The sequence below is a fragment of the Chrysochloris asiatica genome, unplaced genomic scaffold (genome assembly GCF_000296735.1).
Source record: "Chrysochloris asiatica unplaced genomic scaffold, ChrAsi1.0 scaffold00103, whole genome shotgun sequence".
Lineage (NCBI taxonomy): Eukaryota > Metazoa > Chordata > Mammalia > Afrosoricida > Chrysochloridae > Chrysochloris > Chrysochloris asiatica.
Window position 1 is genome coordinate 9,544,595 of NW_006408621.1, and position 14,142 is coordinate 9,558,736.

The following is a 14,142-nucleotide window of genomic DNA, read 5'->3' on the forward strand; positions in this document are numbered from 1 at the left end:
TTTGTAAAAATAAATGAATTTTTGTAAAATACCAGGGTATCCTGAGGCATACAGTAGATAAATAAATGTCTGGTGCCTCCAGATGTTGTTGTTAAGTAATGTCCAATCGGTTCCAACTCACAGCGACTCGGTATATGGTTTCTGAGGAGCAGCTGGTGATTTTGAACCATTGATCTCGTGGTCCAGTGCTTGTCCTACAGCATCCACACCAGGAATCCAGATACAGGAGCAGATTTTTCCTTAAATGTTTTTTCTCTCAATGAATTACATTAAGATCAAACCTGATAATACAGGTATGAATCAAAAGAATCTTGACACTCAATAAATCTTAGTGTCTTCTCAACACCATCTGCTCATCCCATAGGGTCCTCCCTTGGTGTTCACAGCAGCACTATACTGTCCTGCTGCTGGGGGCTTTCCACTTCCTGCCCAGTTTCTGCATCTTTCCTACCACCCCAAGTGAGGCTATTTGTTTCCAGAAGTTGTGTCTTCAGCTTGCATCTGTTCATTTTCTGGCCAGTATTCAATTCTTGAAGGTCTTTATCCGCCTCCATAGTTTCATTAACCACCTCTAAGCAATAACCAAATCTAAATCTCTATTCTCTTAACTTCATCCTGAACTGTAAATCCAAATTTCCAACTGCTCACAGGCAGCTTCTCTGAAAGGCTCTACCAGTATTTCAAGCTCAAAATGTCTAAAAGTAAGCCCTTTTTTCTTTTCATGAAAACTCCAAAGCCTTCTCCTAACTTCCCATTTTTCTATAAACCACATTTATATTTTCCTAGTTAAAACTGTAGGTGAAATGGACATTGATTTTCCTGTTTAAAAGCTTAGCTAATATTCCCCTCACCCTTAACTGCATAACCCACATACTGCTGTGTCCTGAGCTTCTATCTCCTTAATATCTGTTATGGATTGAATTGCGTCTCCCCAAAATATGTGTCAGCTTGGCTAGGGCATAATTCTCAGTATTATGTAATTACCCTCTACGTTGTGATCTTATGTATTTATCCTGTGTGTTGTAAACCCTAACTTCTATGATGTTAATGATGCAGGATACCATCTACATGCTTTGGTTGTTTCTTGAGTCAATATCTTTTGAGATATAAAAGGGATTAAACAAGCAAGCAGAGATGAGAGAAAGAAGAGCTAGAGCAGAGCATGTCCTTTGAACCCAGAATCCCTGTGCTGGGAAACTCCTAGACCCAGGGAAAAATTGATGCCAAGGATCTTCCCTCAGATCTAAGAGAGAGCCTTCCCCTGGGGCTGGCACCCTGAGTTCAGACATCTAGCCTCCTAAACTATGAGAGAACACATTTCTGTTTGTTTAAGCCATCAATTTGTAGTATTTCTGTTATAGCAGCACCAGACAACTAAGATAGTATTTCCTATAGGAAATACAGGAAACCCCTTCATTTTAACTCTAATAAAGGCTTGGTACGTAGGATTCTCCCAGAAACAGACATGAGAGAAGAATATGAGTGTAAGCCATTCATTTGGAAAGTGATACAGGAAACACTGGGAAGAGAGTGGTGAAGTGGGTCTGGGAAGTGTTGTTGTTGTGAAGTGTTGTGGAGTCAGTTCTGACTCACAGTGACCCTGTATAGGGTTTCTAAGGAGCAGCTGATGAGTTTGAACAGCAGACCTTGCGGTTCAAACCAACCTTCCAGTTCAGTGTGTATCCTACAGCACCACACCAGAATTCCAGGGACGTGTAGGGAAAACCAATAATGAATAAACAATCAAGCAGTGGATGGCTATAGGCAACAGGGACTCAATTCTCTTAGGGGCATGTAAGGAGACTTTGTACAACCTGGTTCAAAATTATCCCAACTGAGTGGTAAGGGAGCTGGGTAATTTATCTACGAATTGCTTTCAGCTACTGGTAGTAGGCTGCTAACTCCTCAGCATTTCTGGTCTGTCCAAAGCACAGGCCCAACAATCTCCAGTTTAGAGAAAGCTCCCAGAGTTATAGGTGCTTACAGTGGGAAGCCATCAGTTAGGCAAGCGTGGGACATGGGAATGCTAAGTGCCAAGGGGAAAAGGGTATGATCTCCACTGTTTTTGCTCCTTTCCTGGACTGCTATAACAAACTCTCAACTGGTTCACTTGTACCAACAACTACCCATAATCTACATTCTACTTATTGCCAGAGTCATCGTCTTAAAGAGCATGTCCCAGTTCCAATCATAACAGCCTGCTGCTGAAAACCCTTCATTCCCTCCCTTGCCTACTGAAAAAGTCCTCAGTACAAAGTACAAAGTACAAAGTCCTCAGCCAAGTGTTCAAGGTCCATCATGCTGTGATGCCAAGCAATTACTTCACTCTGTATTTTACTACTTCTGCATATGTACTGATTCAGACAAATGGGACACTTGTTTTCTTGCTGGCTGTTGTTGCTGTTAAGTGCTGTCGAGTTGGTTCCTACTCAGAATGGCCCTATGCACAATAGAATGAAATGCTTCCTGGTCCTGTGCCATCCTCACAATTGTGTTATATTACAACTCATTTCTGCTGCCACTGTGGCAATCCATCTCATTGAGGGTCTTCCTCTTCTTCACTGACCCTCTACTTTACCAAGCATAATGTCCTTCTTTAGGAACTGGTCCCTCCTGATAATATGTCTGAACTATGAGAGACAAAGCCTCACCATCCTGGCTTCTAAGGAACATTCTAGTTGTGGTTATTTAAACACAGATTTGTTTGTTCTTTTGGCAGTCCATGGTATTTTCAACATTCTTCTCCAAACACCATAACTCAAATGCATCAATTCTCCTATGGTCTCCTTATTCATTGTCCAACTTTCATGCAGATGAGGCAACGGAAAATACCATGGCTTGAGTCAGGCTCATCTTAGTCCTCAAACTGAAACCTTTGCTCTTGAACACTCTGAAGAGGTCTTGTGCAGCGGATTTGCCTAATGCAGTATGTCATTTGATTTCTTGATGGCTGCTTCTATGAGTGTTGATAGTGGATTCCAGCAAAATTAAGTCCTTGACAACGTCAATATTTTCTCCATTTATCATACTGTTATTTATTGGTCCAGTGGTAAGGATTTTTTTTTTTTTTTTACATTCAGGTGCAACCTATACTTAAGGCAGTGATCTTTGATCTTCACCAGTAAGTATTTTAAGTACTCTTCACTTTCAGCAAGCAAGGTTGTGTCATCTGCATATCAGAGGTTGTTAATGAGTCTTCTTCCAGTCCTGATGCCATGTTCTTCTTCATATAATTTAGTTTCTTGGATTATATGCTCAGCGTAAAGAATGCAAAAGTATGGTGAAATACACAACCCTGGCATACACCTTTATTGATTTTAAACCACTGGGTGTCTCTTTGTTCTGTTATAACAACAGTCTCTTGGTTTATGTACAGGTTCCTCATGAGCACAATTAAGTATTCTGGAATGCCCATTCTTTGCAATGTTATCCATAGTTTGTCATGATCCACACAATTGAAAGTCTTTGAATTCTCAATAAAGCAGAATTAAACATCTTTCTGGTATTCTTTGCTTTCAACCAAGATCCATCTGATGTCAGTAATGCATTAAATTGGTAAATGTTGCAAAGATTTTCTTTAGGCCCGAAGATAAAAGTAGCAGCTATTTACAAGATGTTGTAGTTAATTCTCAGTTTGCTCAGATTACTAATCCAATCATCAACACTAATCCAGTCACCAACCAATGATTTTCATGCTTCCACAACAAAGGAGCGTAGTGGTTACGAATTGGGCTGCGAACCTTAAGGTCAGCGGTTCGAAACTACCAGCTGCTCCGCGGGAGAAAGATGAGGCTTTCTACTCCCGTAAAGATTTACACCCTCGGAAACCCTGTACAGGGTCGCTATGGGTCGGAACCGACTCGACAGCACTTAACAACAACAACAAATGTGTTGTTGGAGTCCTGGTGTGGCGCTGTGGGTTAATGTGCCAGACTGCAAAGCCATTTGAACTGCAAGGTTGGCAGTTCAAGCTCACCAGTTGCTCCTCAGAAACCCTATACAGGGTCACTATGGGTTGGAACCGACTCGACGGCACTTCACAACAACAACAAAAGCAACAAAAAATGTTGTTGTTGAGTGACTTTGACTCACAGCAACCCTGTATAGGTTTTCCAAGGCTGTTTATCTTTATAGGAGCAGAAAAAAGTCATTCACCCACCCCCCCGCCCATATTTATGTAATAGGTAAGAAAAAATAGTTTTCATTTACCTGTGAATTATATTTATTTTAACCTTCTTATCAACCAAGGACTTTTAAAAAGTAAGCAAACTGATTTTTCCCTTACCTGATAGAGAATTTTCTTCTCCTGGGTTAGAATACTGATTTCATTTAAAAAAATAATTTTTTTAAAAAACAAATTTTACAGATTCACCCTGTTAATCAGGTAGGCTAACTTTCCCTAGTTATTCTGGGAAAAGACTATAGAAGCCATAATCCACCAGAAACCTCTCTCAGTGCTAGCGTAACCATATGGAACCAGGTAACCAGAGGTAACCATACGGAACTAAGTGGGCCAGCATTTAAATATTTTGTTCAGTAAAATAGACTCATAAATGTCTTTAAAATATCACCTTACTTTAACATTTATTTTATTGTAATGTCTAACACTTAATCATCAGGAAGTTAGAATGGTTCATTTAAGTCTTTAAGCATTTAATGATCTGTGCTCAAATATCCAGCTTTGTCCAGCTTTAACATGCATATGAGGCGACTGAAAATACCAGGGCTTAGGTCTGGGTACCTCAGTCCTCAAAGTGACTTTTTTGTTCTTTAACACTTTAAAGAGGTTTTTTGCAGCTTTCGTAACCTTCATTTGTCGATGGGACACCTTACAACAACAACTCAAACATCTGATAAGATGCTCTCTAAGTGAATCATGTAATTCTTGTGTTTTCCCCAAAAGTAAAAATCCTTTTAAAACAGAATTATTTATACTCAATTGATCTGTAGACTGATTTTGTTGTGGTGGTTGTTTTAATTCCACTTGTCCATTTTTCAACATTCAGTGAACTGCCCAAATTGCTTTTAAGAAAACTGATCTTTATTTTTGCATGGTGCATTTGTTAAATTAAAAGTCAGAGAAAAGAAAAAAAAATAGGGGTACTGAATAAAACCAGTACTGTAGTAAACCATTCTAGTATTTGATACACACATAAAGTGACCAAATGCTTGAATTTGCCTGGAATTTTACTCTTATTTTGAAAATACACAAAGAAATGGGCTACAAGAGTCTCTTGGCCAACTCTGAGCTGTGGTCCTTGTTCTGCGAATGAGCAGAATGGCTGTGGTATAGGTTCATGCTGTCTTGCTACATCTGGGGATACCCAAAGAAGGAGCTTGGTAAGTGGCTGGGAGCAGGTCAGCTAGGCAGGAAGGAGTTCAGTTTAGGCTCTTAAGAGGCAAATCTAATTTTCTACCCTGGCAGGGTTTGAAGGTAGAGGTGACTCACTTGCACCAGGGACCTAGGGTAGGCTGCCACATCCAGGACTACTCACCACCTCACAATAGTTTTTAAACCTGCCTGCATATTACACTCATTGGAGAGTGTTAAGAAAAATGACAGATACCAGGACTCTAACCTAGACCAAATGAATTAGAATCTCTGGGGGTGGAGTTCAGGAATTGGTATTTCTTTATGCTAATGAGGTTTATAATGCGCAGCCAGGCTTGATGATCACTGCTTTCTGAGAGAATAAAGAAACAGACTGAAAGCTGGGCTAAGAGAAGAGGAGGTTGCTATGACAGGAACAACAAACCTATCCAGAGTCTCTTAGGAGGAGGGAAGTCCAATTTTACAAGGATTCAGAACTCCTTGCAAAGTACTCAGAAGTATTCCCAAACATTTTGTACCTTATCAGACCACCTGGCACATGTGAAATATTCAATAATGGTAGCTAGTTATTAAATTATTATTGCTAAAACTCTCCAGTGACTTAAACACTTTTTTTTCCTTTTCTTTTGAAAGAAAAAAAATTCAATAGAGAAGATTGTATATTCATCTGTTTATTGACCACTTATAACAGCTGATGTTACTGGACTGGACTTATCAGTGTTAGGAGAAAATGCTAAAGGATTAAATGAACCTACATCTAGCTGGTGTGGCACTGTTGGATAAGCACTGACTACAAGGTCAGTTTAAATCACAAGGTCAGCAGTTCAAAGTCACTAGCAACTACTCATAAACTTTATACAGGGTCGCTGTGAGTCACAACCAACTTGAGGACACTTAACAACATCATCTAGCTGAGATCAATCTTCTTGAATTGTTCTGGTGAGGGTAAAGGGAGAAGGGAGAGGTTATTTTTGGAGCAACTGGTTAGGTGTTGGGCTGCTAGCTCAGCAGTTCAAACCCACCATCTGCTCAGTAGGAGAAAGATGAGGGTGTCTGCTCCTGTATGGGTTTATAGTCTCAGAATATCTACAGACAGTTGCTACGAGTCAAAATCAACTCAATGGCAGTGGACTTGTTTTTTTACATGGGTTAGGAAAGGGTAGACTTGGGTGGGATGCAATGATGTTCAGTAGAAATATACTGGAAATATTGAGTAGCAATGCTAAACAGGAAAGGAGTGTTGAGTGGGAAAGGGAGTACCTGAAGATGTAAGCTTGAGAAATGAATTGTGCTATGGCAAGCTGACCCTGAACTCCTTCTTTCTGGAATCCCTGAGTGGTGCAAATAGCTAACACACTCAGCTGCGAAACCAAAGGTCAGAGATACACTTCTACTTGGAAATACTTGGAGATCTACTTCCAAAAAATCAGTCAATAAAAATCCCAAAGAGGTAGACTGCAGGGACCTAGGGCATCACTGGTTGTTCTTGGTGGAAACGTCTGACAGGAACTCTAGGGGATGAAGTGGACAAAACTTTGGCACTGGAAGAGAATACATTCCAACTGTTTACACTGATGGGAGAAGTGGTGCACAAGCAGGATATGGAGTTTATTGGAGACCTAACACCCCATTAAAAGACAAACCAAATGACAGAAATGAGGGCAGTCCACAAAGCAATTGAACAAGCAAAGAGCCAAAATATAGATAACGTCACCATTAAAGCTGATAGAAAGTTTGTCATTAAAGGACAGAATGAATTGGTAACTGGAAGCAAAATGGATGGACAACAGCCTCTGGAAGAGATATTATTGAGAAGATTGATCGTGCTTTCCAAGTCATGGATATTCAATGGGAGTATGTTCCTGGCCATTGAGGCATCAAAGACAATGAAGAAGCTGATAGATTGGCTGCACAAGGAGCTAGAAAATAAGACTTCATTTTCATTATAGATTGCAGCCTTCTATCTTGGAGTTAGATTTGCTGATGGCAACTTTCAAAGTTTTTTTCCCTTTTTTTTCATGGGTATCTCCTTATAAAACTGGTTTCTCCATTTTATTCACTACCGTTTTTTACCATTAATAAAAGCTTGGACTTTCAAAACAAACAAACAAACCATAGAGTGTAGTTCTACTCTGACACACATGGGTTCTACAGGAGTCTCATTTTTGCAGGCTCTCCCTCCATTTTACCAAGCATGATATCCTTTTCCAGGCACTGGTTCCTATTAATATGTCTGAAGTATGAGATAAATGTGGCCATCAGGGCCTCTTAGGAGCATTCTAGTTGTACTTCTTCCAACACAGATTTGTTTGTCCTTCTGGCAGTCCATGGTACTTTAAGATTGGATAAATATGGTGAAAGGATACAACCTGACTGCACATCTTTCCTGATTTTAAACCACTCAGTAGCCCCTTGTTCTGTTCAAATGACTACCTCTTGGTCTATATACAGGTTCTTCAGGTGCACAATAAAGTATTTTGGAATAGCCGTTCTTCACAATGTAATCCATAGTTTGTTATGATCCACCCACAGTCTAATGTCTTTGTGTAGTCAATAAAACACAAGTAAGCTTCTTTCTGATATTTTCTGCTTTTAGCCAAGATCCATCTGACATCAGCAATGATATCCCTTGTGTTGCACATCTTTTGAGGAAGTAGCTGTTCCCCAGTCATATTTTGAGTGCTTTCCAACCTGAGATGCTCATCTTCTGGCACTGTATCTGACAATGTTCAGCTGTTATTCATAAGGTTTTCAGTGGCTAAACATTCAGAAGTGGCCCACCTGTCCTTCTCCCTATTCTGTCTTGGTCTGGAAGCTCAGCTGAATTCTGTCCACTATGGGCAATCCTGCTGGTATTTAAAACAGCAGTAGCATAGCTTCTACACCACAGCAACACACAAGCCATCATAGTATGACAAATGGATAGATGAGTGGTGAAGTGTATTACTACTGGGCTGGGGGTTGCCAGTTTGCATAAACAGTGCGCCATTATTGCAAGCTCCTCATCCTGTGAGCAACTAGTGTTAAAGAGTTTGAGGAGTGGACATTGGTCCACAGACCACACTTAGAGTTGTTGTTGTTAAGTGCCGTGGAGTCGGTTCCGACTCATAGCAACCCTGCACAGGGTTTCCGAGGCTATAAATCTTTACAGGAGCAGAAAGCCTCATCTTTCTCCAGCTGAACTGCTGGTAGTTTCGAACTGCTGACCTTGCGGTTCACAGCCCAATTCGTAACCACTACGCTACACTTAGAGTAGCCCTGATTTAAAGTACTTCCAGCTTCCTGCCACCATTGTTTTGGCCCTTCCTTACCTGCTGAACAAACTCCAAACTGAACTGGAAAGAGGGTTTTTTTTTTTTGGTCTTTAATATACATATTAAAGCTTATTATATAATTCTCATGGAGTCCTAGTGTGGCACTGTAGGATAAGCACTGGACCGCAAGGCTGATGTGAACCACAAGGTGGCGGTTCAAGCCCACCAGCAGCCGCTATATTATATAGCAGAAATGCTATACAATGTCGTTGTGAGTCAGAACCTATTCAACTGCACTTAAAAACAATAACATTCAATCTGTAAGCTCAGCAAGTAATTCAATAAGCTATGAGTCAGCACTTAATAACCACAACCACATATAATTCACATACCATATAATTCACTGATTTAAAATACGAAATTCAATAGTTTTTAGTCTGTTTACCTAGGGGTACAACCATCACCATAATTTTAAGCTTAGAGCATTTTCTTCTTCCTTAAAATAAATACCCATTAGTATTCACTTTTCATACTTTCCTACATACCTCCAGTCCTAGGCAACCAGTAATCTACTTTCTGTCTATACAATTCACTATACTGGAGTTTTCATATAAATGGAATCATATAACATGTGGTCCTTTGTAACTGGTGTCTTTCATTTAGCATGTTTTCAAAGTTTATCCATGTCATAGCAAGTATCATAAATTTTTCTCATGAATAGGTATTCCCTGACTTGAAACAGGATTCCAGTGCAGGTACGCCTTTGTAAGTTGCTTCTGATGTAAGTTGAACACCTCTTTTATTACTATTATTATTGCCTTTTATTATCAGTATCTTTATAAATCCACCAGTGTTTTGAACAATATGTCAAAGAACTCAACATCTGAGAAATAAAATATCAGCAAATTATGTGCTGCCAACATTATGATCAATGGTAAGATGTACAAGAAAGAAACGAGATGCTCTTAAGTACAGTTCATCGTATTTCAAGTGTGTCATAAATTGGGATGACTTGTACTGATATATGCTACAACATGGACACACTTTGAAAACCACATATCACATGATTCCATTTTCACGGCCAAATAATATTCCTTTAGAAGGAAATACCGCATTTTGGTTTATCCATTCATCAGGTGATGAGCAATTGGGGTAGTTTCTACTGTGTGATTATTCAGAAAATGCCACAATGAACGCTTATGTGCAGACAAGTTTTCACCTCTCTTGGCATGGAGATGATTTCCATGACACCCAGGGGTGGAACATACCTAGGAAGATTTAACTTCTTGAGAAACTGCCGGACTGTTTTACAAAATAGCTAGGAGGCACAAAATAGTTTGTAGAGACACAAAGTCTGTATTAACCTAAAGTCCCAAACAAAATATGTAGCTTTCAACACACTCAGTTTTGGTGGAGTTCTTTGTAAATTATCATTCCTGATCTAAGGTAGAGACAAGATAGCTCAAAAAGTAATCATAACATCAGGGAGATTGTGCTTAACTTGTATTCCTAGATTCCTATCCTTGAAAAACAATCTGCAGGATCCAAGAAAAGGTGCCACCCAGTCTGCAGGCTCCATGAACCCTGCAGGAATCTGGTTTAGACTCCCAAGACAGGGCTGCCTGGGGAAGGCATGGAACAGGCAACTCATTTCATAGTAAGCAAGGCCTTTGCCTTTCTCTCAGTTAGTTTTCAGTGACTTACTAGAAATGAGGACACTATCATGGCTGTGGAAAATTTCTCCTTCATAGGAGCCATAGGAATCCTATAAATTTTATGTGGTGTTGTTGTTAGATGCTGTCGAATCAGATCTGACTCATCACGACCCTACACACAACAAAAGGAAGCATTGCCATGTCATTCTCACAACTGTTGTTATGCTTGAGCCCACCATTGTTGCTGCCATGCCACTGGGTCAATCCATCTCACAGGGAAGGGCAGGGTCTTTCATTTTTTTCAGCTGACCCTCCACTCTACTAAGTATGAAGTCCTTGTCCAGGGACCATTCCCTCCTGATGACATGTTCGAAGTATGAAGTCTGGCCATTCTGGCTTCTAAGGAGCACTCTAATTGTACTTCTTGCAAGACAGATTTGTTTGTTTTTCTGGTAGTCCATGGTATGTATCAGATATAAGTATATCTCCAACATATTTCAGTAAACCATTTACTTTTGCATTTTTCCACTCCTAGGAGAACAGCTTACCCTAAATTTCATTTCATCTTTGCTAGCTAGCTCTTTTGGGTTAATTGCAGTTAGAGGCAATGCCTTCATATTTGATCTTTGCTGATTCATCTTTTGCTGTTTTTTTATGCCTACCCTAAAGTCTTACTTACTCTGGGCCTGAGCCATATTATATCCTTTCTAGAACAAGGTGAGGTATAAATATACATAGAGTTCCTCTAGTCTGAAAGAGTAATTGTTTGTAATTCTAAGGCAAAAGAAGAAGGATTACCAAGGGATCTAAATATCAAGGCTAGTTCAATTGGTATCTCATTTTTTTGTGTGGTCTAACTTAAAAAATTGTAAGGATGTAAAGTGAGAAAAATATGATTATAACTATATCCTTGTAGAACTGCTTTAAAAAGAAAATTACGCGAGTAATTTAATTATACATTAATAGATACTTCTTACATCCTATGGGTTAATAGAGTAGGAATTTCATGCCTTGGATTAGAAAAAGTTTTATTTCATATGATATTTTCACATTCATTATTCCATTTAAGTTTTGCACATCCTTATAAGTAGTATGTGTACATTGTCATCAGATATGAAAATGAGACACGAAAGGTTGACTTGTCCTCTGTCATTTAGCTGCTTAGTGTAGTGAGCACAGAGCTGGAACACAGTTTTACTGAGTCCAAAGTGCTTTCTGCCACACACAACCAAGCTGATTGCCAGACGGTCGCTATAACAACCTTGCTCAAATTAGCCTTTATGATACAGGTACTAATTCATTAGAATTCAATTCATTGCACTGCTTATCCTCTAGCTTAGAACTCAGTAAAGTCTTTGAAATTAAAAACAAAATTGGTTAACTATATAGTACCCTTTGTAACAACTCAAAGATTTTGAGTTCTTGGAGATTTTTTTAAAATTTCAATTAAAATTTAAGACTAAAGATTACTGGGTTGCTGCATAACTTTTTTTTTTCCCCCTTAAATATTTTTATTTTTGGTTGTTGAAAACAGTCACAGCAAAAACAAAACACCAAGTCAAGTTTCTGCATGTACAATCCTGTGACACTTTACATTCTTCAGTTGTGCAATCCTTGTCACCCTCCTTTTCTGAGTTCCTCCTCCCCCACTAAGGTAAACTCAGATAAGGAAGAACTTGCATCCTAGCAAAACCTCTAGGTTTTAGAGGGAAAAAAAGAGTGATTTTTAAAAAGCTTTAAATATTTCATCTATGTAAATTTTAGCAGTCATAGAACATAAAGTTATTTTGTGACAAAATTTTCTTTTTACAACTGAATAAAAAAAACATCTCTGTACTGGTTATTTGCTTTTACACAGTTTAATTTTTAAGTAGAATGTGTTTTGCGTTAAAAATGATGTAGGTAAACATCTAAGATGAATCAATTCCAATTCATGGTAACCCAATGTGTATCAGAATTGTTGTTAAATGCTGTCAAGTTGGTTCCGACTCATAGCGACCTTGTATAGGGTTTCCGAGGCTGCAAATCTTTGTGGGAGCAGAAAGCCTCATCTTTCTCTTTTGCAGCACCTGGTAGGCTCAAACTGCTGACCTTGTGGTTCACAGTGCAGTGTTTACCATACAGAGTCACAGCACTTGCATCTGTTTCAGGCTAGAACTCTGCTAAATAGAGTTTGCAATGCCTACTTTTTCTGAAGCAGATTGTAGGCCTTCTTCTGAAGTACCTCTGGGTGAATTTGGCCACCAACCTTCCAGTTAGCAGTCAACTGTGTTCACTGTCATGCATGGACTCCAGATAAACAGATACCCCAAACCAATACCAAACCCATTGCTGTCGAGTGGATTTTGACTCATAGTGACCTTATATGACACAGTAAAACTGCCTCACAGGGTTTCTAAGGCTGTAATCTTTACGGAAGCAGCCTGCCACATTGTTTTTCTGAGGAGGAGATGATAGGTTTAAACTGTCATCCTATGGTTACCAGCTGAGCACTTAACCATTATACCACCAAGGCTCCTTAGCTAAATAGATAGATAACATAGTAATTGCAAACATTAATAGATAATATATTAAATGCAAAAATTAATTTGCAAAATAGAATTTATATTTTTGTAAAATAGAAACATACATCACACACACACATATATATGGCTGGATGAATATAAGTTAAGGGAATTTCTCTGGTTGTTATACTATGGGTCTTGTAAGATTCCATTTTTTGGCTTATCTGTACTTTTTTTTCTATTAAGTATTTATAGTAAGAGTTATTTTAAATAAAAAGGAATTCGCTTATTATTTTAAAAATAGAAATGAAGACTACTGTCATTTATTTAGATTTACTTACCAAGAGATTCTCCCCCGACACTCCTCTGTTGTTAAAAACCACACATCTAAAAACCAGGAAAGTAACTTTTGTTATTTCTACACATGATTCTTATTCACAATATAACATTAAAATCATCTTATTAGCAATGTTTTAGAACACTGAGAGATAAGAAAATTTGTTTTGCAGAAATGATGTTTGACCATTTCATCTAGATGCAGTATAACACAGTTTCAGTTCTTCAAACATGCATTCAAATTAGAAAATTGCACAGTGAAGTAATCTTCATTTTCCTACTACAAAAGTATAATGTTTTACAACTTCTTCCTACATATATATGCAGGCCTTCAATGTTGTTAAGTGACTCTAGGTCTCCCATAAGTATTACTAAAACAATTAAAAATATAAGTCAACTATAAATGTTTCTGCTTCAATAAATTAAAAAAAAAGTTCCATACTCATTCTATTCCCCATCGATCATCTATTTGTCGTGTTATGGTGGCTTGTATGTTTTTGTGCTGATGGAAGCTAAGCCACTCGTATTTTAAATATCAATAGGGTCATGCACGGTAGATAGGTTTCATAGCGCTCCCAGACTAAGACAGACTAGAAAGGAGGAGAGGTGGACTCACTTCTGAATGGTTAGTCACTGCAAACTTAATGAATAGCAGCAGAAGATTGCCAGAAGATGAGTTCCTCAGGTTGGAAGACAATTAAAATACAACTGGGGGAGAGCTACTCCTAAAAGTATTTGTTGCTGCTGTTGTTAGGTGCCCTTGAGTCGGTTCCAACTGAAAGTGACCTTACGTACAATAGAACAAAACACTGCCCAAACCTGTGCCAACCTCACAATCATCATTACACTTGAGCCCATTGATGCTGCCACTGTCCCTATCCATCTCGTGGGAGTCTTTCTCTTTTTCACTCACCTTCCACTTTACCAAGCATGATGTCCTTCTCTAGGGATTTGTTCCCTCCTAATAATAAGCTCTGGTAGCGTAGTGGTTACGAATCGGGCTGCAAACCTTAAGGTCAGCGGTTCGAAACTACCAGCTGCACCACAGGAGAAAGATGAGG

The 14,142-nt window shown here is 38.9% G+C and overlaps 1 protein-coding gene across 1 annotated transcript in view; it reads right to left on the reverse strand.

Annotated features, from left to right (window-relative positions):
- Positions 1-14,142, reverse strand: part of ABHD3 (abhydrolase domain containing 3) — a 67,898-nt gene that overhangs the window by 14,975 nt on the left and 38,781 nt on the right. The window contains exon 4 of the mRNA XM_006867289.1: positions 13,087-13,132. Coding sequence (XP_006867351.1) covers positions 13,087-13,132 — 46 coding nt within the window. The remainder of the gene's footprint in view (positions 1-13,086; positions 13,133-14,142) is intronic.